This window comes from Carlito syrichta, unplaced genomic scaffold (assembly GCF_000164805.1).
Source record: "Carlito syrichta isolate Samal-C Ts95f unplaced genomic scaffold, Tarsius_syrichta-2.0.1 Scaffold316714, whole genome shotgun sequence".
Lineage (NCBI taxonomy): Eukaryota > Metazoa > Chordata > Mammalia > Primates > Tarsiidae > Carlito > Carlito syrichta.
In genome coordinates this window covers 41,748-69,246 of record NW_007260810.1, presented here as the reverse complement: position 1 = coordinate 69,246, position 27,499 = coordinate 41,748, and the positions used below count along the sequence as shown (strand labels likewise).

Below are 27,499 nucleotides of genomic sequence, written 5' to 3'. Positions count from 1 at the left end.
CATTGCCTCTGTTTTCCGACTGACTACAGGCTACCAGAGGCCAGAGCTGTTTTCTTCACCTTTACCTCCTCAGTCGCCAGCAGAGTGCGTACATGGTGTTCGAGGGTCTATCCTGGAATGAGTGGGGGCGGGAGAGGGTGCCTGGAAGCCCTAGATGAGGGGCCGGCATCTCACACCGATTTGAGAATTTTCCTCCCTTCCCCCACAACGAACTGGGAGAAATGGAGCTGGGTGAACTCAGGAAAGAGGATGAGGGGAGGCCCTGACACAGAGGCTGAGCAAGGGGCCCGCAGAACCAGGCTGCTCCGAGGCTCCGAGGCTGCCAGGAGCTCCCTGTTAGCTCAGCCTCCAGGTCAGCTGAACGTGACCCTGGCTCAGGCCCTGACTCTGCAGTCCTCGGGAGGTCCCGGCCTCACCTGCAGAAAGAGCTTCCCTTTTCCCTCGCCCTGTCTTGTGTGAAGAGGCGAGGGCAGCGACAGGAGACACAGGGACATAATTTAGAGCGATGAGACGTAGCCTGAAGCCTCACCGAGCCCCCAGGCCCGCACTCGGGTTCCGGCTTGACCTTAACCCGGGCTCCTAGCCACTTTTCCACCAACGCCTGCCTGGCCCCCATCTGCTCCCTGCACCACGTTGCTGTGACGACCGTGGAAGGCATCGGAAGCACCAAGACCAGGCTGCATCCCGTGCAGGTAACCTGAGGGGAGGGCGCCGTGCTCTCGGGGTCGGGCCGTGTGTTCCCTGGGGAGGCTCATGCCAAGGTTGCAGGCTTGCTTTGGGCCATTGGGCAGAGTTTCACCGCCTGGGCATCATGTCCATCCACCTCCCCATTCCCTCTGGGCACTGGGAGTGGGGAGAAGGAGGTACTTAAGCCCGTAACTTTTCCTGTGACCCGGATGGATGTGACATGGAGTGACCCCGGGGGACCCCAGAGGTCAACTGACTCTGGTGGCCAGGGCAGTCCAGCTGTGCCAGAACTGGGAGGCGACGGGCAGCGGGGCGTCCTCACCCTGCTCCCAAGCCTGCTTCCCAGACCCTGAGTTCTCCTGCTCCTTGTTTAAAGCCTGCCTCCCCCTTCCTCCCTGGAATGGCAGTTCCAGCCTCAGCGCTTACCCTCATGCACAAATGATACGGATGAAGACTCTAGGCCTCCAGAAGGAGCTAAGTGAGATAGGAAGGGCCTTCTCTCCATGGAGCCAGGCCGCCTGGAGGTGGATTGGAATAGGGCAGCGGCAGTCTTAGGGGTTTTGTGGAGAGACCGGGATGCTCCCAGGCCAAGAGGAATCGTGGGGAGCAGAGCACTGTGGGAAGGGAAGGCCACTGCTCCCAGGCATCCTGTTCGAGGAAACGGGGACCCCTTGGGAGATTGTAATCACAGGAGGCCTCAGAGCCTAGGCCTCAATCCCCCCTTGACTGCTTGAGGAGACGTGCCGTGAGGAGATTGTGCCCTTCTCAGATGTCCTTCATGATACTCTGAAGCCCACTCCGACTGAGTGAGCTTTTTTAAATCTGGGGAGAGCACGCAGGGCAGTCCTGGAGGTCGGGGCCGGGTGGGAGTGCTGTCACCTCCACCGCCTGTTTCCCAGGCAGTAAGAGGGGAAACTGATACCTTGTCTAGCCCCCAGGAGACGTGAGAAGGTTAACTAGGGCTTGCTATCTTTTTAAAGCCAATCAGTGAATGAAAAAATGAGTAGTTTGGCCACCTCTGGGTGCTGGGAGGCAAGAGGAGGAGGCACCCAAGCCCATAGCTTCTCCTGTGACCCAGGTGGATGTAGTATGGTGTGACCCTGAGGGACCCAAGAGGTCAACTGACTCTGGTGCCCAGGGCAGTCCAGTTTATTCCTAATTTTTGGCTCCAAATAAGCCTCAGAACCAGATTCCACTTCCTGTCCACCAACTGTTCTTCTCTCGGCTCTGTGATACCACTCTTTCCTGTGTGTCCTCCTGCCTCTGTGTCCCTAAATACCGCCCTGCTCCAGGGTCCAGCTCTGGCCCCTCCCCAAGTGAGTTTGATGCCATCTACATGCAGCTGGCACCCACACCTACCTCTTCTGCTTTGACCTCTCCTCAGACGCTAGACTGGCATTCCGAGCTGCCTACGTGATCACAGTACGGTGTCTCACCTCAAACGTAACAACACCTCACTTCCCCTAGTCTTTCTTCCCCTGCTTCTTCCGTCTGAGTCAATGGCAAAAACCTGTTGCTCAAGAAACAAACCTAGACGTGGCCTTTGACTCTCTCTCTCACATGGCCACACCCAGTCTGTGCAGAAGCTGTCTTCTGCCTCCCACATCCCTGCTCTCTGGAGGGTCCTTCCTGCCCTCTGCAACTGACTCTGGCTGGCCACTTGCCCTCTGTAGGCTCAGCACTGAGCAATGTGCATGGCTACCTCCATTCATCTTTGCCACACCTCCAGGGGCAGGAACCAGGATGGTCCCCTTCTTACAGCCACTGGGCTCAGAGGGGGTCAGTGACCTGGCCAAGGCTGCCGTGGGTCAGTGATGTCCTGGACTTGACTTTGCGCAGTGACCGCCACCCCCACTGCCTAGCGACATGGTTGGCTCCAGTTTTGTCCTGCGGGGAGCCTGGGAGGATTCCGTCAGCACAGGCATCTTGTCATCCGCCCCTTTTAGGAGAGAATCGCCAAAAGCCACGGTTCCCAGTGTGGCTTCTGCACACCTGGCATTGTCATGAGCATGTACACGCTGCTCCGGAACCAGCCCCAGCCCTCCATGGAGGAGATTGAGAATGCCTTCCAAGGTACGGGCCTTTGAACAAGGCCCAGCAGGCGGGATGGCTGACAGGGCCCTGCAGAGGCCAGGGCAGGGCTGGGGTGAGTGCCAGGATTGGGTTGGGAGGGCGAGGGACCGCCCTTTGGAGGAAAGGCTCAGGCCAGCCCACTGGGTGGTTCCGGTCTGCCAGAGAGTTGGCCTGTGCTTAGCATGGAGAGTGCATGGTGGGGATGGAGACCTCCTGGTGTCCTCAGGGCTCCTCTTCCTTGGGGGAGGGTCTTGCTGCCTCTCCCAGTGTTGGACTGAGGTTGGGCATAGGTAGCCGGCACAGGAGAACATTGTTTGGGAGACTCCACAGAGGCTAGGGACACGGCACCCCTCCCTCTCAGTTGGCCACATAGGATGGTGCCAGGATTCTGAGCCCCGGGCAGAAGCCGACTCCCGTAACCTACTGTGAACGGGCTCAGGAACTTGTGCCATGGGTCTGTTTCTCTGAATCAAACGGAGAAGGCTCCCCAGCTATTCGCTGTTTCAATCTATCATTTATTCAATCAATTATTTTAAGTCCTAGCCTGTGTCAGGCATTATACAATGTACAAGGATAAAATACACAGTCCCTGCGCTCAAGGAGTTCACACCCTGTAGGGGAAGAGCACTTATAATGCAGTTTGATAAACTCATCAATAAAGTCACGAGCAGGCACCGTGGGGGCACTTGGGGCGGGGGGCATCCAAATTGGTCTGGGCTTCTAGGAAGGCTTCCTAGAGGAAGTCAGGAGTATGAGGAGGAGAGGTCTTCCAGGCAGAGGTAACAGACTGTGCCATGGCGGCCTGGTAGGGAGAGTGCCAGCCTGAGACAGGAGCAAAGCCACACACCCCTCTCCTGCCGGGGCCTGCACTGATGGCGCAGCTTTCTCCTTGGCCCGCAGGAAATCTGTGCCGCTGCACAGGCTACAGACCCATCCTCCAGGGTTTCCGGACCTTCGCCAGGGTAAGTGGCCCAGAGCGCCGTGTCCCTGCTCCTGAACCAGCAGCACTCGGAAATCACGGTTGTGAGGGCTGCCACGGCCTCTGGTCTACACAGAAGAAGACTAAGACAACTGGCTAAGACTAAGAACTGACAACTAAGTTCCCTGCTGGGACATCTGGCACGGGGGGTGGCCTCTGCTGCTCTTATTCAGGGAGGATCTTATCAACAACATCCTGCCCATGATGGTCTGGAGGGTTAGGGTTAAGAGTTATTGCTAGGGTTTAGGGTGATGACTTAGGGTTAGGGGTTAGGGTTAGGATGGGTGTTAATGTCTGGAGTTAGAGTTGGGGGTTAGTGTTAAGGTTAGGGGTAGGGTGAGGGGTTATGGTTAGGGCCAAGGGTTAGGGCTAGAGCTTAGGGTTAGGGTTAGGATTAATCCTGCTTCCTAGAAGAGGCGAACTGCCCAAGTGCAAGGACTAGGGCTAGGGAGAGGGGTTAGGGTTCGGGTTAGGGTTAAGTTTGAGATTAGGGGTTAGGATTAACCCTGCTTTCTGGAAGAGGCACACTGCTCAAGTGCAAGGGTTTGTGTTGGGGATAGGGTTAGGTTTAGTGTTAGGGTTAAGGTTCGGGTTAGGATTTACCCTGTTTCCTGGAAGAGGCTCACTGCCCAAGTGCTAGCTTCCTCCAGTGCTTTTGGGCTGCCAGATTTCTCCTGGAGACCAGTAGGATGGGCTCATGGTGCAGGTCTGAATGTGGCATTTTACAACAACCCAGCTTGGCTTGGCACTCACGCCTCCACCTTCCCTCTCTTTCCTTGTGTCTCTGGCTGGCCCTGTTCTGGGTTTTTGACCCCAATCAACAAATCTTGAGTCAGTTTGTGAACTCCTCAGTATTTATATGACCCCGTGCGAGAGGCCGCAGCTTGTGTGTGAACATTGATTATATTAACACAAACACACACCAGCCACCTGGCAGGGAGGGCAGAGGGCAGAGGGCTGGTGTCTTCTTTCTTGGCTTGATCCCTCAACTGGGTCAAGTTCATTGAGGTTCCAATCACATCATCTCACTTTAGTTTAACTCTGGGCGCCCAGGGGAGGTTTCTCACCCACCTTTAGGGCTGTCACTTCAGGAAAATGAGTGTTGTGTCCAAATAACCCAGGAAGGGCGGGGGTGGTGGGGTGGTGGAGACGTAGATAGGGCCTCTTAAGAATGGAAAACATAGCTGGGCTCGGTGGCTCAGCCTGTAATCCCGCGCCTTTGGGAGGCTGAGGTGAATGGATTGTCTGAGCCCGCGGGTTCAAGACCCGCCTGGGCAGCGAGACCTCGTCTCTAGAATAAATCAAAACATCAGCTGGGCGTGGTAGCGCTGCCTGTAATTCCGGCTACTTGGAAGGCTGAGGCGGAAGGATCGCTGGAGTCCAGCAGGTTGAGGCTGCAGTGGCCAAAAGCGGCCACTGCACTCCAGTCTGGGAGACAGAGTGAGACTCCAACTCAAAAAAAAAAAAAAGAATGGAAAACATCACACCCTGCTTCCCACTGCTGCTGCTGAGGAAACAGGCAGTATGGGATTAAGTGAAAATGATTGAAAGCACAGATTCCAGGTCTGCAGACCTGGGATCAAACCTTATTCCAGCACCTCACGGATGCATGACCTTGGGTAAATTTCCTTGTTTCTAAAATACTGATGACAATACCTACCTTGTTGTGTTTATAAAATGTAAGTACTTCCTGTAAAGCTCCTAGAGCCATGTCTGGCACATTTCAAGTATTCCATAAACGGCGACTCTAAATTGTGACACTCACTGGTCTGTTTCCTCCCCTGCTTTATGTAATCTTCATAAATTAGTCAGGCTTCCCCGAGAACCAGGGAGTGTTCATCTCACCCGCATTCACCTCACAGGAACCTGTGCAAAGAGATACCATCTAACCAGTCCTCCTAGTTTCTCAAAAGTGAAGGACTTTTGAGTACCAGATGATACACTCCCTCCCGGAAATTGAAATGGCTTCTCATTCCACGGCTCAGCTCATACCCCTCAATCCAGCTGCCTCCTCCACACCCTACCAAGACATAAACTAAAGGCCTATTTATTTTGTCTTATTTTATTTTTGAGTCAGGGTCTTGTTTTGTCATCCAGGCCAGAATACAGTGGTGTGATCACAGGTGTTCTTTGCAGCCTCAAACTCCTGGGCTCAAGTGATATACTCCCACCTCAGCCTCCCTGGTAGCAGGGATTACAGGCACCACTGCATGGAGCTAAGATTTTTTATTTTTTGTAGAGGTGGAGTCTCACTGTGTTGCCTAGGCTGATCTTGAACTCTTGAGCTCAAGTGATCCTCCTGACTAAAGGCCTCTTTATAGCAGGTATTTTTATCTAGCACATTGTGTTTGCCTTTTAACAACAAAAAAAGATAAGCCCTGCTCAAAAGAAAACAGAATTTGAAGAGACTGAACAAGCAGCAGAATCAGACTCGGATAGGGCAGGGATGCTGGAATTATCAAACCAAGCATTTTATAAAACTGTGATTAGTATGTTAAGAGTTTCAATTAAAAAAATAGACAATGTACAAGAAGAAATGGATAAGGTAAGCAGAGAATGGAAGTTATGAGAAAAAAACCAAAAAGGAATGCTAAGAATAAAAAATGCTATAACAAATCAAAGGCTGCCCTTGATGGGTTCATTAGTAGAGTGGACATGGCTGAGGAAGGAATCTCTGAGCATTAGGATATGGCAGTGAAGATTGTCAGAATCAAAAAAACAAAGATAAAATGGAATGGAATGGAAATAAAAGCAGAACAGAAAATCCAGGAACGGTGGGATAACTATAAGAGGTGTAGCATACATGTAATGGAAATATCAGAAGAAGGAAAGAGAAAAGAAAAAAAGCAACATCTGAGGCAGTAATGATTGAGAATTTCCCAAAACAAATGGCAAGCTTCAAACCACAGAGCTAGGAAGTTCAAGGAACACCAAACAAGATAAATACCCAGAAAACCTACCACCACTACCATCAACAAACCCTGCACCAAGGTATATCATATTGAAACTTCAGAAAATCAAAGATAAAGAAAAACGTCTTATAAGAAGCCAGAGTAAAAACATACCTTACCTAGAGAAGATCAAAAATAAAAATTTCATTTGACTTCTCCCGGAAACCATGTAAGCAAGAGGAGAGTGGAGTGAAATATTTAAAACATTGCAAGAAAATATAAAAAACCCTAAAAGTCTATAGCCTACAAAAGTATCCTTCAAAAGTACAAGAGAAATAAAGTCTTTCTCAGACAAACAAAAATTGGGGGAATGTGTTGCTGGCAGACTTGCCTTGTGATAAATGTTAAAGACGTTTTTCAGAGAGAAGAAAAATGATACATGTCAGAAGCTCAGATCTACACAGAGAAAGGAAGAGCATTGGAGAATGAATGTGAAGGTAAAATAAAAACTTTTATTTCTCTTCATCTTAGTTGATTTAACAGATAAGAGTTTGTTCAGAATAATAATAGCAAAGAAGCATTTGATTATGTGTACATTTGGATATATATGTGTATATATGTGCTTATGTGCAAGTAAAATGAATGACAGCAATGATTAAATAAGTAAGAGGAGCAGCTAGGGATACTTTGTGATCACGAGGTGCTTTGTGATCACGAGGTGTACCCATGAAGTGGTGTAGTGTTATTTGGAAGTGGGCTTTGATTCGTTGTAAATGTATACTACAAACTCTAGAACAGCTACTATAAAAAGAAAAAAGAAGCAGCATTATCGATATTCTAAGAGAGAAGAGGAAATAGAATCACATGCAATGCTCAGTTAAATCACCAAAGTCAGAAAGTGTGTGAAAGGCAAAATAGGGACAGGGAAAACAAAGGCAACAATAGAAAATAATAAATGTGGCAGATACTCGTTCAGATATCAATGATCACCTTAAATGTCAATGATCTAAATATGCCAGTTAAAAGACAGAGATTGTCAGAGTGGATCAAAAAACAAGACCCAACTGTGTACTGTCAATAAGAAATCCACTTTAAATATAAAGACATATGTAGATTAAAAACAAATAGTTGGAGAACGATAAACCATACTAATACTAGTCAAAAGGAAGTGGGAGTAGTTATATTAACTTTGAACAGAGCAGACTTCAGACCAAGGAAAGTTATCAGGGAAAAACAGGGTCATTACAAATGATGAAGGGATGAACACTCCAAGACGTAACAATCCTTAATGTGTATGCACCTAATATCAGAGCTACAAAATACATGAGGCAAAAACGGATAGAACGGCAAGGGTAAGTAGATGAATCCACTCTCATAGGTGGAGACTTTAGCACCCTTCTATCAGAACTGGGCAGATCCAGTAAGCCCCAAATCAGGAAGGACATAGTTGAACTCAACAGCACTGTCAATTAACTTTACATAATTGACATTTATAGATGACTGTAGCAAACAACAGCAGAAAAGACATTCTTCTCAAGCTCACATTCGCCTAGATGGACCACATTCTGGGCTGTAAAACACATCTTAACAAGTTTAAAATAATAGAAATCAGTAATAGAATTATAGCTGCAAAATCCCCCAAACACTTAGAGATTAAACAAAACATTTAAAAATAACATGTGGGTCAAAGAAGAAATCTCAAAGAAAATTTTAAAGTATTTTGAACTAAATGAAATTGAAAATACAACTTATCAAAATTTGTAGAATACAGTGAAAGCAAAGCTTAGAGGGAAATTTATAGTATTGAATGCATATATTAGAAAAGAAGAAAGATTTAAAATCAATAACCTAGGCTTCTACCATAAGAAACTAGAAAATAAAGGCAAATTAAATTCTGAGTAAGCGTAAGAGAACACATGCAATTTAGAGCAGAACTCAGTGGAGTTGAAGACAGAAAATCAATGGAGAAAAATCAACAAAACCAAGGCTAGTTCTTTGAAAAGATAAATAAGATTGACAAACCTCTGGCCCGAGTAAGAAAAAAAGAGAGAAGATACAAATTTCTAATATCAGAATTAAAGAGAGAATTGCTATAGATATCATGGACATTAAATAGATAATAAAGGAATATTAAGAACAACTCTGTGCCCACAAATTTGACAGCTTAGCTGAAATAAACCAATTCCTTGAAAGACCAAAACTACATACACAGAAAACAGACAGCATGAATAGTAGGCCTTGTCTATTATATAAATTAAATCAACAATAACCTTCCAACACAGAAAGCAACAGGCCCAGATGGATTCACTGGTGAATCCCACCAAACTTTAAAAAAAGAAGTTAGGCAAATTCTCTGCCATCTCTGCCAGATAGCATAAGAGGGAATACAATTGTACCCCACATCTTTATTTTTAAAAAAGCCAATTATGTTCCTATATACCAGAAATGGGCAAGTGGAATTTGAAATTAAAAATACATTACCATTTACATTAGTAAATCTAAAAAGTATGTATAAAATTTATATGAGAAAAACGACAAAACGCTGGTGAATGAACTCAAAGAACTGGACAAGTGGAGAAATATTCCTCATTCATGGATAGAAAGACTCAATATTGTCAGGATGTCCATTCTTCCCAATTATATGAGAGATTCAATGCAATCTCAATCTATATACCAGAAGATTATTTTGTAGATATCTACAAACTGATTCTAAAGTTTATATGGAGAGGAAAAAGACTCAGAATAGCCAACTCAATACTGAAGGAGAACGAAGGCAGGGGACTGACACTACTCAATTTCAGGACTTACTATAAAGCTACTGTGATCAAGAAAGTATAGTACTGGTAAAGGAATGGACAACTAAATCAGTGGAACAGAATAAAGAGCCCAGAAATACACTCGCATATGTAGTCAACTGATCTTTGACAAAGACTCCAGGATGATACAATTAAGCAAAGATAGTCTTTCTAACAAATGGGACTGATACACTGGACATCTCCATGCCAAAAATGAATCTATACACAGACCTTACAACTTTCTAAAAAATTAACTAAAATAGATCGTAGACTTAAACGTCAAAGACACAACTATAAAACTCCTGGAAGATAGCACAGGAGAAAACCTAGATGACTTTGGGTGACTTTTTAGATAAAACACCAAAGGCATGATTCACGAAAGAAATAACAATACGTGTGACTTCGTTAAAATTAAAAACTTCTGCTCTATAAAAGAGTGAGAAGACAAGCCACAGACGGGGAGAAAATATTTGCAAGAGACACATCTGATAAAGGACTTATTCAAATACACAAAGAACTCTTAAAACTCAACAGTAAGAAAATGAGCAAACCAATTTAAAAACGTGTGAAAGACCTGAACAGCCACTTCCCTAAAGAAGATCTACAGTCGGCCAGTGAGCACTTGAAGAGTTCTACATCGTTAAGTCATTAGGGAGTTGTACACTGAAACAATGATGAGATACCACCACACACCTCTCAGAATGGCCAACTCCAAAACACTGAGAATGCCAAATGCTGGTGAGCAGAGCAATGGGAACTCTTACTGATTGCTGGCAGAAGTGCAAAGTTCAATGCGAAGAACTTTCTGCATTCTTACAAAACTAAATATACTTTCCCCATACAACCCAACAATCACACTCCTTGGTGTTTACCTAAGTGAATTGAAAACTTACTTCCTCGTAAAAGCCTGTACAAGAATGTTTGCAGTAACTTTATTCATAATTGCCAAAACTTCTATTCTAGAAAAGGCAAAACTTTGGAGGCAATAAAAAGATGGGTGGTTGCTAGGGACTGGGGGAATAGAAGGATGAACAGGTGGAACACAGAGGGCTTTTAGGGCAGTGAAACTCTTCTGTAAGATACCACACTAGCAGATATATGTCAGAATACATTTGTCCAAACCCACAGAATGTCCAATACCAAGAGTGGACCCTCATGTAAATTAGGGTCTTTGGTGACAATGATGTGTTACTGCAGGTCCATCAAGTGTAACAAACAAACCCCTCTTTTGCAGATGTTGATAAGGAGGGAGACTGTGTGTGTGGGAGGAGGGCAGGGAACATTTGGGAATTCTCTGTGTATTCCACTCAATTTTTCTGTGAACCTAAAGCCACTCTTTAAAAAAAAAGTTTATTACAAAAGAAAAAGGCACAAGTCCAGAAATCCTAGCCTACCTGGTAAAGTAGAAATCTCGGGAGGGTGGAGCTGGGAAAAAGGCAACCAACCTTGGGAGACCTCCAGGGCGCTGACGCACCTAGGTACATCACAATAATTTGTGTCATTAACGCACTGATGAATTATCAAGGAAATAGATCTGAGGAGCGATGCGCTGGCACTTTAATTGTCTGGAGAACGTACCGCTGTGAAACATGTCCTTCCTCGGGAGTGGATGGGGAGGTAGGAGAATGCCTTGGTCTATGCAGACTCCGCTTGCACCAGGTGGGCCTGGGACCCCCCTTCCTCAGAAGAAAGATAAGAAGAGGCACCGGGGACCTGTTCTTTCTTCCTTCCCCTCTGTCTAAATACAGAGGGGAGGACAAGGGGCCAGCACGTGGCTGGCATCCCGGGCTGAAGCTGGGGATGCAGGAGGAGCCTGCAGGCACGATGGCATGCAGGGCTTTCTTCCCAGATGCCATCCCTCACTGCAGGCTAGCTCACATAGGCCACCCCTCTAGCCTCCATGGCCCTTCAAGCACTTTCCCGGCCAAGGCAGTGGGCTGTGACACAGTCTTTGGGAAACGCCCGTGTGTCTCCTGCCCCCAGCCTGCTCCTCCAGGAAAAGTCCCTGGGGCTGAGTCTGGGAGCAGCCACCACGTTTTACTGTCAGCAAGATGCCGCGGTTCTGGGGTGTCTCCTGAAGCCCTGTCGCAACTCCGTCAGGCAGGCAAACACACCCCTTCCCCGCCCTGCAATGCCTCTGTTCTGGGAGGCTGCAGATTCTGTGGAAAGAATGGTAGTCATTGTTGGAAAAGACAACCTACTGTCTCTTCTAAGAAAGCGCTCTGAGGGCTGTGGAGGCTGGAGGTGTGGCCTGTGAGAACTTGTCTGCAGTCAGGGATGGCATTAGGAGAGAAGACCCCTTGCCTCAAACTCCAGCACACACTGTTGCTGCACCCACACTAGCTATGCGGGGTTGTCTGGCCTGTGTACTTCCTTCAGAACAGGCCTACAGCCAGGGGTGGAGAATGTCTAGCTTTCTGGAAAGGACGGCCACTGGGCACCCTTACATGGTTGGACACATCGCCGGGTCCAGCAGCTATCCTGAATCTCCTTGGCAGGGTCTCACAGAAAGCCCAACCTGGAGACATCCAGCCAAGTCCCATAAGACCTGGCAGATCTGGAAGTAAAGCCTCTCGAATCCCAAGAACCTGGGGGAAGTTCTCACTGAGACCTCGTAGAGGGGTAGCACCGAACAAGAAAAACGGGCCTAAGGACAGGTTTTGATAAAGCAGAGCCTAGTTGGTAGGGAGAAATTTTCCCACAATTCAATGATCCCGGCCCCCTCCTCATTTACCCAGGAGTAGTTTAATCTACATTAGCCAAGCAGGAGAGAACATAGCCGAGGCCTCAACTCTACACAGAGAGGCAGGTGGGAGGGGGCGGAGATCCTGCTCCTGCTGGGGTAGACGTCGGGGCTGGAATGTGCCAGATATCAATAACCCGGGTTCCCGAGCATCCACGAGCACTCCGCAAATATCCCTGCACACGTGTTCATCATCTTCTAGGATGGCGGGTGCTGTGGAGGAGACGGGAACAACCCAGACTGCTGCATGAACCAGAAGAAAGACCAACAGGTGTGTGGTCCTTCTCCCTGGAAGCCCAGGAGGCAGTCTCAGACTCAGAGGCTGGAAGTCAGATGGCAGACCATGGGGGTGCTGGAGGCACACATGAGTCCCAGGTCCTGTGGTGAGACTTCCTTGTTCCTGCCTCCCAGGCTTGCGGGGGCTGGAACCCAGCTCGCTTGGGAACAGTCTGGATCAGTCCTCGTGGGACTGGGAAGGAGGAGACGCCGCACTCCCCACCTATTCTCTTTCCCTGCAGGTCAGTCTCTCGCCACCTTTATTCAACCCAGAGGAGTTCACACCCCTGGACCCCACGCAGGAGCCCATCTTCCCCCCAGAGCTGCTGGTAGGTGGCACCCCAGGGAGACATCAGCCAAGCATGTACTGTGGGTCCCTGGAGACCTGCTTAATTTTCATACCCTCCAGGAACTTTGTGTGTCCTTGTCCTTTGGGTTTCTGCCCGGTGTCCCTTCCTTTTTCTGACACCCCCACTAGGTCAAGTCCCTGTATTATGCACGCCCACAGGGCTGCCTGCCCTTCTCACGCTGGTCACCTTCACGGTTGCTTATTTGATGTCTCTGTTCCTTACTCCAGAGCAAGTGCTGTGGACGGGGCCTGGATCTCTGGGCACATGGTGTGGCTGTGGGCAGGTGCTCTAAAACTACTTGATGACCTCCTGGCTACATCTAATATACAAGGGAGACCCCCCAAACCTAGAATTTGTTTACCAAAAAACGGTGTATGTATTCTTACATTCTTACGTCTCACCTTCAAAATACTCTCGTTGGATGCAACACACCATCAAGATGCTTTTTCCACTGCTCAAAAGAGTTTTTGAATTTGTCCATTTTGATGCCTTTTAGTGCTTCTGCTATTTTTTGTTTCATCTCTTCCACATCGGTGAAACATTTCCCTCAGAGGACTTTTTTTCATCTGGGGAAACAACAAAAAAGTCTCTCAGGGTGAGATTGGGTGAATAGGGAGGATGGAGTATGGGTCATGTTGCTTTTGGTCCCAAACTGCTGAACACTTAGCACACTCTGGGCCCATGTGCTTATAAATCACCCATCATGAAATGGGTAAACATGATGAAAGAATCTCAAAAAGAAAAAAAAGAAAAAAAATTCACTGAAGCTGAATGCAGCCTCTCACAACAATCCTAGCTGGTTCACCCATACCGATGGGTTCCTAGAACACTTATGTCGCAGGGGAAGCCCGTACTACAAGCGACATGCCCTCCAAAAGGCAATTCTGGGTTTTTTGAGGCCCTTCTTGTACAAACCTCCGAGCAACCTAGCCTCTCTAGAAGCAGCCCGTTGATTTAAAAAACAAACGAAAAGGGAGGTTCCATGCGAAGGACAGGTCATCGCTGTTTCAAGGACACCCCCTTTCCCACCTGCATGCCAACATTTACGGTGACAGAAGAGTCAAGTCACTCCAGAGTTTCTCAAGTGCAATCTCGGTGTTGAGCTCACGAAGATGTTCTTTCAGGGGCAGCTGGACAGCAGGAACAGCCCTGCAGCAGGGCGCTGGCCCATCTCTCTCTGGATAGTGACACCCTAGAAACACTGTCAGTTTGATTTGGTAGTTTTGCTCCCAGCCCAGCCTCACCCGTGGGCACCGGAGCCAGCCATCCCAGCATCCCCTCCTGACACCCCCTCCTTTACCGACCGCTGTGCCTTCTGTCCCTCCACCCCTTGTCCACGGCGCCCCCTGGAGACAGCAGGAGGCACTACAGGAGCCTGGGCTTCCAGTTAGGTGGGTTTGGGACTCCTCAAGGCAGGTGACCTCTAGCAGGCAGGTCCCAGGCTCCTTGGTCCTCAGTCTCCCATTTCACCTGCGAAGTGAGGCTCACCTGCCTCCCTCATGGAGGTCCTGTGGGGACTAAGTGTGGACTGATCAGCCGCAGTGGAGTTTCTGCCTCAGTGCATATCAGTCCCCTCCGTCCCCTGACATGGTCTCCGTTCCAAATTCAGTGTTCGCCAAGTCAGGACGACAGCTGATCCCACTGTGGATCAGAGCAGCCTATCAGGGGAGTGGTGGCAGGGGACAGGAGCGGGGTGGTAAGAAAACTGTGTTTCCCAGAGGCTGAAGGACTCCCCGCAGACGCAGCTGCGCTTTGAGGGGGAGCGTGTGACGTGGATCCAGGCCGCCACCCTGAAGCAGCTGCTGGACCTCAAGGCACAGCACCCCGACGCCAAGCTAGTGGTGGGGAACACGGAGATTGGTAAGGCCTGCCGGGGGCCTGCTGGGGCAGGGGCGCTGTGGACCCTCCTACCCATCCTCATCTCCCCTGACCTCGTCACCTCTGCACCCCACCCCACCGATGGCCCGGAACCCTTCAGAGTCACGTGGGTGGGATTCGGTGCTTGCTGGTTGGGGGTCCTCAGAAAAGATGCTCTGCCCTTATCTCCCCCTTTCTTTTATGGGGGAAATACTAGCTCTTCACAGGATCATTCTGGGTACTAACCGAGATTCTTGTTGACTTCTTCCTATAAACATTTAGAGGCCCAGTGGTGAGCCAGGTGCTCTGGGAACATCCACTGGACTTGAGTCCTTGCCTCAAGGCTCTCCTAGGCCATGCGGGAGGAAGTCATGTAAGCACAGTGTCCAGGCCAGTGTCTGATGGACACAAGGGGTTCTGTAAATGTCATGCTTTTGCTCCCCCCCCCCTTTTCCCAGGGGATGATGTGAGCAGGCAAAGGCGAGGAGACTGTGTTTTTGTTGCCTGTGACCATGGCCCTCTGCCCTGCAAGGGCAACCACCTGGGTCGTGAGGCCCACGACATGTGAACAGGCTGGGAGACAGGATGGGCCGCACTTCGGGCCAGGGCTGCAAGGGACAGGAGAGAAGGCAGAGGTGCCCAGGCCCCTGCTAATCTCCATCCATTCCTAAACCTGACTGGGCCCATCTTCACTTTGCTGGGTCCAAGGCTAGAGTGGGTCTAAGGGGAAGACCTGGTGCTGGTGAGGTCTGTCTTGGAGGAAGGGCCTCTGGCTTGTGGTGGGGAAACTGATGTGCTTTTAAGCAGTCAAGTCTTGTGGGAGAAACTCCAGGCTCTGGCTCCTGCAGGGATCCCAAGCCCAGAGTTCTTGGTTCCTCAGAGAGGAGGGCCTGGTTCGGCTCAGTGCTGATGCAACTCAGAGTGGCCCCATCCTGGTGAGCACAGATAGGGTACAAGGTCCCCAACTGTGGCTTGGTGACACTCTGGGGCAGCTGGGTGGGTGAGACAGGACTCGGGTGATGTGATCTTGATGGCTGAGTCTTGGCAGGACTCACGACCCATGCTGTCCAGGCATAAACTGATGTAAGGGGCCTGGGAGAATCTTAGGAGTCCCTTTGAGTCTTTCGTGTTCCTCATCGTGGCTTATATGATGTCCAGGGCCAGGTGGCTTTTCAGAGAAAGGAATTCACCCTTCTGAAAGCGTCAGCATACACCCCGCAGTTAGAAATAATTTCTTTCTTTCTTTTTGTTTGTTTGTTTGTTTTGAGTTGGAGTCTCAATCTGTCACCCAGACTGGAGTGCAGTGGCACGCTCCTGGCCACCACAGCCTTGACCTGCTGGGCTCCGGCAATCTTTCTGCCTCAGCCATCCAAGTAGCCAGAACTACAGGCGTGCACTACTATGCCCAGCTAATTTTTGATTTACTGTAGAGACGGGGTCTCGCCAAGTTGCCTAGGCTGGTCTTGAACCTGCAGGCTCAGGCAATCCATTCGCCTTGGCCTCCCAAAATGCTGGGATGACAGGCTGAGCCAACAAGCCCGGCCAGAAATAATTTCTTAAGACCACTTCTCTCTGCTCTGCTGTCTTCCCTTCCACACAACCTGACAGTGTAGCTACCTCCAGCCCAAGCAGGTGCTGGGGGGAGGGTAGGCAGAGAGAAAACCTTGTGGAGACGGGACTTCCCGGCTCAATCTGCGTTCTTTGTCCTGGGAGCTGATATTCCAACAAACCAGGCTCCTCAAAGCCTAGGACCCCCTTCAGAAATCCTTAACAGCACCTGAGCAGAAGGGTGTGCCAGACATTTCTTTTTTGACCATTCCCTGCTGCCAGGGCTGGGAGAGGTGTTCAGCCCACTGGGTCTAAGAAACAAAGGCACATTCATTGAATAGGTGCTTCTAACTCGAAATGCTGGGAAGGACAGAGCCTGGACAGCCCCTGCAAAGCCAGGCATCTTGAGGGGCTCAGAGACGTCGTGGGGACTGGAGGACACATTGGAATGTTCTCGCTCATTTTCCTTTTTTTGTTTTAGTGTTAGGCTTTCGTGTTTTTAGTACTGTTATACCCCAACACTACCAACAGCTCAAGTGCTGGAATTTGCCTGTTCTTCGCTGTGTGCTTTGGGCAAGAAACATAACCTTTCCATGCCTCAGTTTCTTCATCTGTAAACAGAACATCACAATACCTTGCGATGGGTTTGTTGTGAGGATCAAGTGAGTTGAAGTTAGTAAAGTGCTTAGCTAACATACATTCATTCCCTGTGCTTTTTTTCTTTCTTTCTCTTTTTATTTTATGAGACAGTGTCTCACTCTATCTCCCTGGTTGGAGTGCAGTGGTGCAGTCATAACTCACTGAAACCTCCGACTCCTGGACTCAAGCGATCCTCCTGCCTCAGCCTCCTTCGTAGCTGGTACACCCAGTTATTTTTAAAATTTTTTGTAGAGATGGGTATCTCGCTATGTTGCCCAGGCTGGTCTTGAATTCCTGGTCTCAAACAATCCTCCTGCCGTGGCGCCCCAAAATGCTGAGATTACAGGTAAAGCCACCATACCCGGCCTCCCAGTACTTCCTAATATTGTTACGCACATACACACTCACACACAAATGAATTCAGACTCCTTGCATTTGCAGTCTGATAGTTTTTTTTTTATTATTCTTAAGAAAAACAGACATTGTTTTAGGGCTGACAGCCTGGAGATTGCAGCTAATCCCACCCTGGTCCCCTGTGTTTCCTAGCCCCAGAAACCCCAGAGCATATTGCAATTGTGAGTCTGTCCGGTATCTTGTGTGTCACGTCGGGGAGCCTGTGGTGGCCCGCCCTGGAGACACAGCAAAGGACTAGTAACGCCAGGCTTCTTGTTTCTTCCAGGCATTGAGATGAAGTTTAAGAACATGCTGTTTCCCTTGATCGTCTGCCCAGCCTGGATCCCTGAGCTGAACTCAGTGGAGCATGGCCGCGAGGGTAAGGGGAACTTGGCCCCGAGCCCACAGAGGGGCTGTGTCGCTGGGGCTGGGTCACAGGAGTAGATGCGGATGGCAGGTGCCGGGCAGCCTCCCTGTGGGCTCTGGCTGCCCCCTGCTTCTCCTGGGGCCTGCCTCTCACGGGAAATGGAGGTGATTAGGGAGGGGGCCCCTCACTGCCAATCCTCCACCAAGCATCCACAGTGGGGTGCCTCGGGCAAGAGACTGTGAGCACTTCAATCGTTGTTCTCAGTCCTGGCTACACATTAGAATCACTCAGGGAGGTGGGGTGGAGAGTGGGGGTTTAAAAAATGCCAGGACATCTCCCCCAGAGACCCTGACTGCATTGAGTTGAGAACCACTGACTAAGAGGAAAGGGCATTGGTTGTAGGATCCAGAGGCCTGGGCTTGTGTCTGGCTCTCTCATTAGCTGTGTGGCATTGGTAAAGTCACTTAACCTCTCTGGTGCTCATTTTCTCATCCATGTGAAGCTATGAGCACTGACTCAACCAAGTTTCCTGTGTGTGACAGCGTCCCCGGGGCTGGAGAGAGGGGATTGCTGCTATTTAGTGTGTGTGTCCCAGGTATCACCTTCGGAGCTGCGTGCCCCCTGAGCTTGATGGAGAAGACCCTGGCTGATGCGGTGGCTAAGCTTCCTGCCAAAAAAACAGAGGTGTTTAGGGGAGTCCTCGAGCAGCTGCGCTGGTTTGCTGGGAAGCAGGTCAAGTCCGTGGCGGTGAGTAGCGGCTCCCAGGCTGGCAAGTAGGCAAGACGGGATGGACTTTCATCAGAAGGTGCCCGTCTGGCCTCCACTGCAGACCCTGTTTGCCTCCACCCAGCGGGCCTCAAACTGTCAAGCTGGGAAGCACCTGAGGGGTGCGGGGAGCAGAGCTTGCTAAAAATGCAGATTCCTGGGTCCATCCTCAAGGATCCCCACATGTGGATAAGGAAAGAGCCTAGGCAGAACATAGGTTATTGACAAGCTCCTCAAGGTGCTTCTGATGAAGGCGGCTTGTGGCCCCCTGAGGACCACCCCCTCTGTGACTCAGTCTTTGTCCCTGAGGCTGTGGAGATGACGTCCTGTCCCTTTTCCTGGGCGAGGCTGAGCCTATCCGTGGGTGAATAAGAGATGTGTTAGGAAGAAGCCAGGACTGGGAGGGGGGTTTCTGTTCAGAGTCTGAGGAGAACCAGAGACCCCATTCACAGTTGGCCTTCAGACCAGCCTGAAGTCCCCGTTTGCCAATGGTGGCGTTCACAAGTCCTGTGCCTTTTGAGGCTCACATAGTTTATGGTGTTGGGAGGAAGACTGTCTCTTCCATTTCTAAATTGTTTTTTTTAAAAATTAAAGCAAAATGAAATGGCCTGCTCCTATCCCCCACACCCCGCCCCAAGTACGTGCCACTTCTGATTACGGATGAGGAGACAGAAACTCAGAATTCTAACATCTTCTGAGACCTCTAGTCTTGTTGAAATCTACCTCCAGGAAGAATTTTGTTTTCATTGTGCAACTGATTTTCCTCCTGTTTTCTAACACTGAGACCCTTCTGTCTGATGATTCTCCTTATTTATTTGTTTATTTTTGGCCAAGTTGCCAGGAAGTTCAGATGCAAATAGAGCAGATTCAGCGTGTGTGTCCCCAGGTATCACTTTTGGAGTTGCGTGCCCTCTGAGCTTGGTGGAAAAGACCCTGGTTGATGCGGTCGCTACGGGCAAGAGACTGTGGAAACTATGCGTTTATCTTCTATGTCAATTTTCCCAACTCTATGACAGACACTGTGATAAACCACCTTCCTCCTTTCAGAAAAAGGCTCGGTGAAATCAATCAAACAGGCACATTTAAAGGGACTTGCTTGGTCAATCTCAGAGCTGAGACCACAGTGTTCCAATTTCAGGTTTTGCGTGTTTTTCGGAATGCCCAAGTGCTCACTGTGCGGGTCTTGTGTCCACAGGGGGTGCAGATCCTGGGGAGGGGTCTCCCTGCAGCTGGTGTCACCCACCCGCCCTGTGTTCAGGGCCGCTGAGTGAGCGAGGTCTCCCGGGATGGGCTCTCACTGCCTGCTCTCTGCTCTTGCTAGTCCATCGGAGGGAACATCATTACCGCCAGTCCCATCTCCGACCTCAACCCTGTGTTCATGGCCAGTGGGGCCAAGCTGACGCTTGTATCTAGAGGTGAGTTGAGAAACACCCGTGCTGTGACCCAGTCTTCACTCTGAGGCTGTAGAGATACGGCTGCCTGCCCCTTCCTGCAAAGGTCTCAAAGAAAGACTCGGGGAGAAAAGTCTCCCTGGAGAGGTCATTTCCTGGAGCAACACAGCCCAGAGTTCAGGGTCTCATCTGTCTTCAGGTCCCAGGAAGCTGGGGGGATGCATCCAGGTTGGGCACCAGGGGAACTGGACTTTTTCTTTATTAAAAATGCACAGCAGGAGGCCGGGCTCCATGGCTCATGCCTGTCATTCCAGCACTTTGGGAGGTAAGTAAGGGGATTGCCTGAGCCCAGGGGTTCGAGACCAGCCTGGGCAACTTGGTGAGCCCTCATCTCTACAATAAATAAAAAAATTACCTGGGCATAGTAGTCCATGCCTGTAGGTTGAGGCAGAAAGCTCAATGGAGCCCAACAGGTCGAGGCTGCAGTGGCTGTGAGCGTGCCAGTGCACTCCAGCCTGGGCGACAGAGTGAGACTCCGACTCAAAAATAAACCAAACAAAAACCCCAAATTCATGGCAGGAACTGCCATTTAGAAGCAGAAGCCTTACTGAGTGGTGTCCTGGGCCTGGAATAGGTCAATTGTTGAATTTTCAGGAATTATCTGAGCCATTTGTTAAATATGACTTTTATTAAAAATTATGTATTTTCAACGAAATAAGCTACATTCCAAACAAAGGTAATAAGTACTCAAAATTTTTCACCTCTTAATTATTTTACTTTATTTCCCTATCACCTGTGCTCTTGAGGTTATTATATCTGTTGTATCCGGACAGTGGAAACACTATGTGTTTATCAACTACTGTGCATCTCTGCCTTGTCAGAGGGTCACCAAGACCACCCCGGGTCTGATATTGCTAGGAGCATTCAGCATAGACTACAGCAGAAGGACACACAGCAAAACCAGCAAAGGGAAAAAGGGCATCCCAGGGGAGTGACACGGGATGTGCTTATTCCTCCAGCGACGAGTCGTGGATACACATGTGAAATCTTGTGTCCCAGGGAGGTTTCTTAGAGAATCAGCACCCAGGTTTCCTTGAGCTGGTCACACAGGCAGCCTCTGGTGTGCACTGGAAGCCTGGACTCCCAGAGGGAAAGAGGTGTTGTGCATAATCGTGTTGTTTGTATAGATAGTTTAGGCTTGGTGAGCCGCTCCTATCAAGGCATGAGGGTACCCTTCTGAAATACTGGAGCCCAAGGACCAGCCTTTAAGTAGGACCCACAGAGGGGAACAGAGAGCTGCTGTATTAAGACTCCCCTGCCTCTTGCCAGATTCACATTCAAGGATGTCATTTGGGTAGCTTGAAATCGGCTCCAGTGGGACTATTACAACACAGCAGCTAGCAAATGATACAAATCACCCCCACTGTACACCAAGAGCGGGCAGTTCAACAATCACCAGCACACACTGCTTGAGGAGTTCAGGCAGAGGACTGGGCCCCAGGGGAGCCAGGGTTCCCTCTGACCATGGGCCTCAGGGAAGGATGAAGGGCTGCTCCCTGTTGGGCCCCTGACCCCTACCCCTCATCACCCCCTCTTTGTCCTGCCTTCTCTCAGGCACCAAGAGAACTGTCCGGATGGACCACACCTTCTTCCCTGGCTACAGAAAAACCCTGCTGAGCCCGGAGGAGATACTGCTCTCCATTGAGATCCCCTACAGCAGAGCGGTGAGTTGCGGGTGCTGGGCCCGGGCAGTGCCCAAGGCATCCTCCGGCCAGGCTCCCAGTGAGGACGCGGGGGTCTGCCTGGGGACCAGCTGGAGCAGCTGTCAGCTTCAGCATGAATGCTCTCCTCTCTGAGCTGTGCCTTAAGGCCGTGGTCCCCAACCTCCCTGGTATCAGGGATCAGTTTTGTGAAAGGAGATTTTTCCATGGATGCGGGGAGGGGATAGCTTGGGAATGATTCAAGCACATCGCATTTATTGTGTACTTTATTTCTAGTATTGCATTGTAATATATAATGAAATAATTATGCAACTCGTCATTAAAAAAAGAGGTGTGGGCGGGCCATGTGCAGACTAAAATAAGTGTTGGATTCTGACTTAAAGTCTGCCCATAATGTGGCTGTCCAATTGAAGTCCATCAACTCACTGGCCACTCACTGAGAGGGTTTTGCTATGAGTCTGCTAGCAGTGTATTTATGATTGTCTCTGTATTGTCAAACCTCGCTGCTTGGCTGGGTTCGGTGGCTCAGCCTGTAATCCCAGCACTTTGGGAGGCCGAGGCATGTGGATTGCCTGAGCCTGTGGGTTTTGAGATCTGCCCGGGCAACTTGGCAAGACCTCGTCTCTACAATAAATCAAAAACTAGCCAGGCGTGGTAGCGCATGCCTGTAGTTCCTGCTACTTGGAAGGCTGAGGCAGAAGGATCACCGAAGCCCAGCAGGGCGAGTGTGGTGGCCGGGAGCATGCCACTGCACTCCAGTCTGGGCGACAGAGTGAGACTCCAACTCAAAAAAACCCCAAAAACCTCACTACTCATGTTCATCGGTATTTGCAGCCGCTCCCCAGTGCTGGCATCACGGCCTCAGCTCCACCTCAGATCATCAGGTATTAAGTTCTCATAAGGAGCAGGCAACTCTGATCCCTCGCATGTGCAGTTCACAATAGGGCTCGTGCTCCTGTGAGAATCTAATGCCATCGCTGGTCTGACAGAGGATGGAGCTCAGGCCATAATGTGCGTGATGGGAAGTGGCAGTAAATACAGATGAAAATTTGCTCACTCAATTGCCATTCGCCCCCTGCTGTGTGGACCAGTTCCTAATAGGCCAAGAACTGGTAGTGGTCCGTGACCTGGGGACTGGGGACCCCTGCTCTAATGAATGAACCACATTCCTCTCTGGACAGTGGGAAATCGCAGGGCAAGGGTGTGTAGGGCATGGACAGCCTGATGCGTGGTCCTGAGCCAGTCACCTCACCTTTCTGAACCCCGATTTCCTCATCTGTCAAATGGACACCATGTTACCTATTGTGCAGGTTATTGTGCAGACTGAAAATAAATCATTCATGAGGTTCCCGGCAGATGTCCGGAAGCCAGTGATGACTCACTGGTAGCTGGTAACACAATCCCAGAAACATGTTCAACCATGGAGGATTCCTGCCCCATGTCAGAGGAGACGTGCTCTCCCTTAGTGGGGTGTGTGGGGTCTGCGTGCTGAGCAAGGGAGTTGCCTGTGGGTCAGACCCTTGTATGCTGGCCCCGGGCTGGAATAGGTGTTTGTTCACTGGCCTTGCCCTGGGTGGGTGCTGACAGATCCTGTTTTGTGAGCTGCTCTCCTGGCCTGCTGGGGCAGGGCTGGACCTTGGCCTGCCTTATTGCATTCCTGGGGGCCAGAGCTGTCTTGACCTGGTGTGGGTCTCCTCCTCCTCAGCAGCTTTCAGCTCAAGACACAGTGCACTACGGGCCCTCCAGAAGAGGGGTCTGTGAGCAGCCTGGGAGTCGCTGTCAAGGAATGTGAAGGGTGTCCCTCGACCCATGCTTTAGCAACATGTCTTGCCCTGGCTAATTTTGACCTCCTTAATGAGAATGCTAATTAAATTAGAGCAATGATATCCCTGAGGTGGTTTCTTGATGGTTTTCTGGCTTATCCTTATAGACCATGTATGAGCAGTGATTCTCAGAGTCTTTAATTTCAGTTAGTAAAAAAAAAAATTTAAAGAAAGGAGGAAGAGACAAGCATAGCACTCTTGGTTTTTATTTTGCCAGGTATGGCCATTAACAAAAAGCATCCTTTCATGAAAGAAAGGAGATTTCAATACCCAGAATTAGGGAGTTCTCCTGACAATGATGGTTCACGGCATCCCAGTGAAAATGTCGCCGTGAACTGGCAGAGTCCTGGGGCAAGCACCCAGGACCTCTGTTCCAGAACAAAGGCCAAACTTTGGGCTCAGTGCCCGGGGCCGGCTCTGACATCCAGGAGCCTGAGCGAGCTTCAGCATCCAGGGGACGTCTTTGTGGCTTCTTCATGGAAGGCCTGTGGCCGTTTGGGGGCCTCAGCTGCGGCCTCCTGGGCTTTCGCCAATCGGCCTCCTTTCCTGGAGCCTCCTCCCTCTGGCGTTGGTCAGCATTGGCAGTGCCCGGTGGGTCAGACCACAAGAGGAACCTGACACGGAAAGGGCTTAAAGGCAAGTGGTTCTCACCTGCAAGGAAGCTCACACCCTCCTTCCATTCCCAAAGCCAGACCCTGGCGGGGGACTCAGTGGGAGAAGTATGTTTAAAGCACAAAGGCAGCAATTTGATGTGATACTTTGTTTCAGCAAGCAACATTTCTAGAGCAGCCAGTGGACAGTTGGGAGGGCCAAGTTAGGGAGAGCACTGTGGAGGCTAGAGCCCAAGGAGGGCTTCAAGCAGCCCTCACTGTCTCTGCTTGAGGGACGGGCAGGCCCACAGCGGGGTCAGCATAGTCTGCGGAGAAGCCGGGTGGGCATTGACACTGGGCACCAGGGAGGGGGAGGCAAGGGGCTCTGAGGAGCCTTTCCACCCAGCTCTATGTGACCCCTGACTCTACAGCAGAGAGAAAGCCAGACCCTTGTCCAGCTTCCAGGCGTGTTGTCTGGAATTTTCCTAAAGATGTGGCTGTCGGGCATATTTGATCTTAGACTTCTGGGCCACTCCCATGTGATAAGGGGGGTGTTGTCTCCTGCTCGCCCCCCACAACCCCATTTCAGGTTGCCACTCCCAGTCCTCACCAAGCAAGGTGGACAACGGGCACATCTGTTCTTCCCCAGGGCGAGTACTTCTTGGCCTTCAAGCAGGCCTCCCGGAGAGAAGATGACATTGCCAAGGTGACCAGCGGCATGAGGGTGCTGTTCAAGCCGGGAACCATGGAGGTCGAGGAGTTGTCCCTGTGCTACGGTGGGATGGCCAACAGGACCATCTCTGCGCTCAGGACCACACGGAGGCAGCTGTCCAGGTGAGAGACACAGCCGGACCAGACAGCGGCAGCCGTGGCTGCTCTGTCCTATGGCCACGGCTGCGAAGGCGACCTCAGGAAGCCCAGGGACGGCTGTCACGGCTACTGGTGTTCCTGCTTCTCCCGCTCCCCTGGCCACACGCTCCTACAACCACTAGTACTAGTACTATTACCAGAGTTAGCCTTGCTACTGTTGCCATTGTGACTGCTGCTGTTATTGTTGCTGGGGCTACTGTTACTCCAGCTGCAATTCATGTTACTACTGTTGCTGCTGCCGCTGTTTCTGGGCACCATGAGTCTGGCTGTGACTCTTGCTGCGGTTGCTATGACTACCAGCATGCATGCATTCCCAGGGTTGCTTCTGCTAGTATTGCCGTGCTGCACCAGGGTTGCCATTGTGACTCCGCTAACATTGTCGCTGTGGTTACTATTACTGCAGCTGCAACCCATGTTCCTTCTGTTGCTGCTGCCACTGCTCCTGGGCACCATTACTCCGGCTGTGACTCTTGCCATGGTTGCTACGACAACTAGTACAGATGCCATTTCCAGGGTTGCTGCCACTCTTGTTGCCACTGCTGCACCACTATCGCCGTTGAGGCTGTTGCTATTTTCATGGCTGGGGCTATGGTGCCTGTAGCTGCCGTTCATGTTCTGACTGCGGCGTCTGCTGTCCTGTGACGCCTGCTGTTGTTCTTGCCGTGGTCGCTGCTCCTACCTCTATGGCTGCTCTTCCTGGCCCCTGCCACTTCCGGGGTTGGTATGATGGCCATTACCGTGATGGTGATTGCCATCACTCCTGCCACTGCTGCCTCTTCTGTCCCTTTTGCCCATAGCATCACCACGACAGTTTCTACCACAGCAGCTGGTGTTTTCCCGATCTCTCAGCAGATGCCACTGCTGTGGGTGCTGCGATGTGCAGAGCTACTGCCCCTGCTACCAGTGCTGGGGCTACCAGGGCTGCCGCTGCTCCTGGGGGGACTGCTGCAGGGATCGCTGTTGTTATTGCTGCAATCACTGTTGTCATTGCAGCTGCTGTTACCCTAGTAGTGACAGAGCTGCTGTCACTGCTGTTGCAATTGCTACTAGTGTTGGTACTGCTGTTACCCAGTTGGCAATAGTGCTGCTGTTGCTACAATTACTGCTGCTGTTGCGACTGCTGTTACCCTAGTAGTAATAGTGCTGCTGTTGCTGTGGTTACTACTGCAATTACTGCTAGTGTTGCTCCTTCTGTTACCCTATCAGCAATAGTGCTGTTGTTGCTACAATCACTACTATTGTTGCTCCTGCTGTTACCCAGGTAGTGATAGTACTGCTGTTGTTACAATCACTACTGGTGTTGCTCCTGCTGTTACCCTAGCAGTAATAGTGCTGCTGTTACTATGATTACTGCTATTGTTGCTCCTGCTGTTACCCCAGCAGTAATAGTGCTGCCATTGCTACTGTTGCTGCTGTTACTGCTGCAATTACTGCTATTGTTGTTCCTGCTGTTACCCTAGTAGTACAAGTGCTGCTGTTGCTACAATCACTACTGTTGTTGCCCCTGCTTTTACCCTAGCAGTAATAGTGCTGCTATTACTATGATTACTGCTATTGTTGCTCTTGCTGTTACCCCAACAGTAATAGTGCTGTCATTGCTACTGTTGCTGCTGTTATTGCTGCAGTGACTGCTGTTGTTGTTCCTGCCATTACCCCAGTAGTGCTGGTGCTGCTGCTGCAACTACTACATCTACTCCTGGTGCTGGTGCTGTGGCCTCAGGGACTACTGCTTCTTCCAGACTCTTACTCCTTCTCGGACTGCTCTTTGTATTGCGTCTGTGGCCGCTACTTCTGCTGCTGCTGCCAGTGTCATCCCTAGTAGTGTGGATGCTGCCGCCGTGACACTCCTGCTGCTGTTGCTGCCATGGCTGCTGCCATGACTCTAGCGGTGGTGACTGTACAGCAGTGTTGGACCCAGCCTTTCACCGCCTTGTCCTGTGCAGCCCTTCCAGGAACCGTGTAGGGTCAATACGGCCTCACCTGGAGTCTGGCTCCCTGGCCTCAGAGTGTCTGGCTCTGACGTTGACCATGTGGGCAATAGAAGTCCAGTTACCGAATGTCCTCCAGGCTCAGTTTTCTCCTGGTGAGGACTATAAGGATTCTCCCTAAATTTAACATAAATGGAAAGTGCTGATTCGTAGAAGACATCGGTACCTAGTAAGGACTCAAGAGACTGAATGTTGTTACTTTGGTGGCCTTCCAGCATTGTGTCTTGGTTAAAGATGAGGAAATTGAGGCTCAAGGAGGTTGAGTCCCTGGCCTAGCGTCACCTCACTCTAAGGACTGAGCCAAGTTTTGAACCAAGGTCTATAGGCATCTGAGGCCTGGGCACACGACTCCTCACAGGGCTGCAGAGGGCTGGAGGGAGGGTTGAATTGGAGGGCTGAAGGGGAGGACTGGAAAGGAAGCTGGGCCGGAGGGTCTGCTAGGGGGGACAGTGGGAGGGAGGGAGGCCCGAACAGGAGGGCTGGAGGGAGGGTTGGTCAGGAGGCCTGAATGGGAGGGCTGGGATGAGGGCTGGAGGGAAGGCTGGAGCCAGGGAGGCCTGGAGGGAGGGCTTGACAGGAGGGCTGGAGGGAGGGAGGGATGGCTGACTGGAGGGAGGGCCGGGCTGGAGGGCTGGAGGGGAGGGCTGGGCTGGAGGGCTGGAAGGGAGGACTGGAAGGCAGGGCCAGGCTGGAGGTCTCAATGGGAGGGCTGGAACGAGAGCTGGAGGGAGGGCTGGCAGGGAAGCTTGGACC

At 50.5% G+C, this 27,499-nt stretch overlaps 1 protein-coding gene across 1 annotated transcript in view; it reads left to right on the top strand.

Moving 5' to 3' along the window:
- Positions 1-27,499, top strand: part of XDH (xanthine dehydrogenase) — a 70,736-nt gene that overhangs the window by 10,933 nt on the left and 32,304 nt on the right. The window contains exons 4-14 of the mRNA XM_008074639.1: positions 584-692; positions 2,634-2,760; positions 3,661-3,722; positions 12,371-12,439; positions 12,687-12,773; positions 14,513-14,654; positions 17,518-17,610; positions 18,194-18,345; positions 19,685-19,778; positions 21,369-21,478; positions 24,538-24,722. Coding sequence (XP_008072830.1) covers positions 584-692; positions 2,634-2,760; positions 3,661-3,722; positions 12,371-12,439; positions 12,687-12,773; positions 14,513-14,654; positions 17,518-17,610; positions 18,194-18,345; positions 19,685-19,778; positions 21,369-21,478; positions 24,538-24,722 — 1,230 coding nt within the window. The remainder of the gene's footprint in view (positions 1-583; positions 693-2,633; positions 2,761-3,660; positions 3,723-12,370; positions 12,440-12,686; positions 12,774-14,512; positions 14,655-17,517; positions 17,611-18,193; positions 18,346-19,684; positions 19,779-21,368; positions 21,479-24,537; positions 24,723-27,499) is intronic.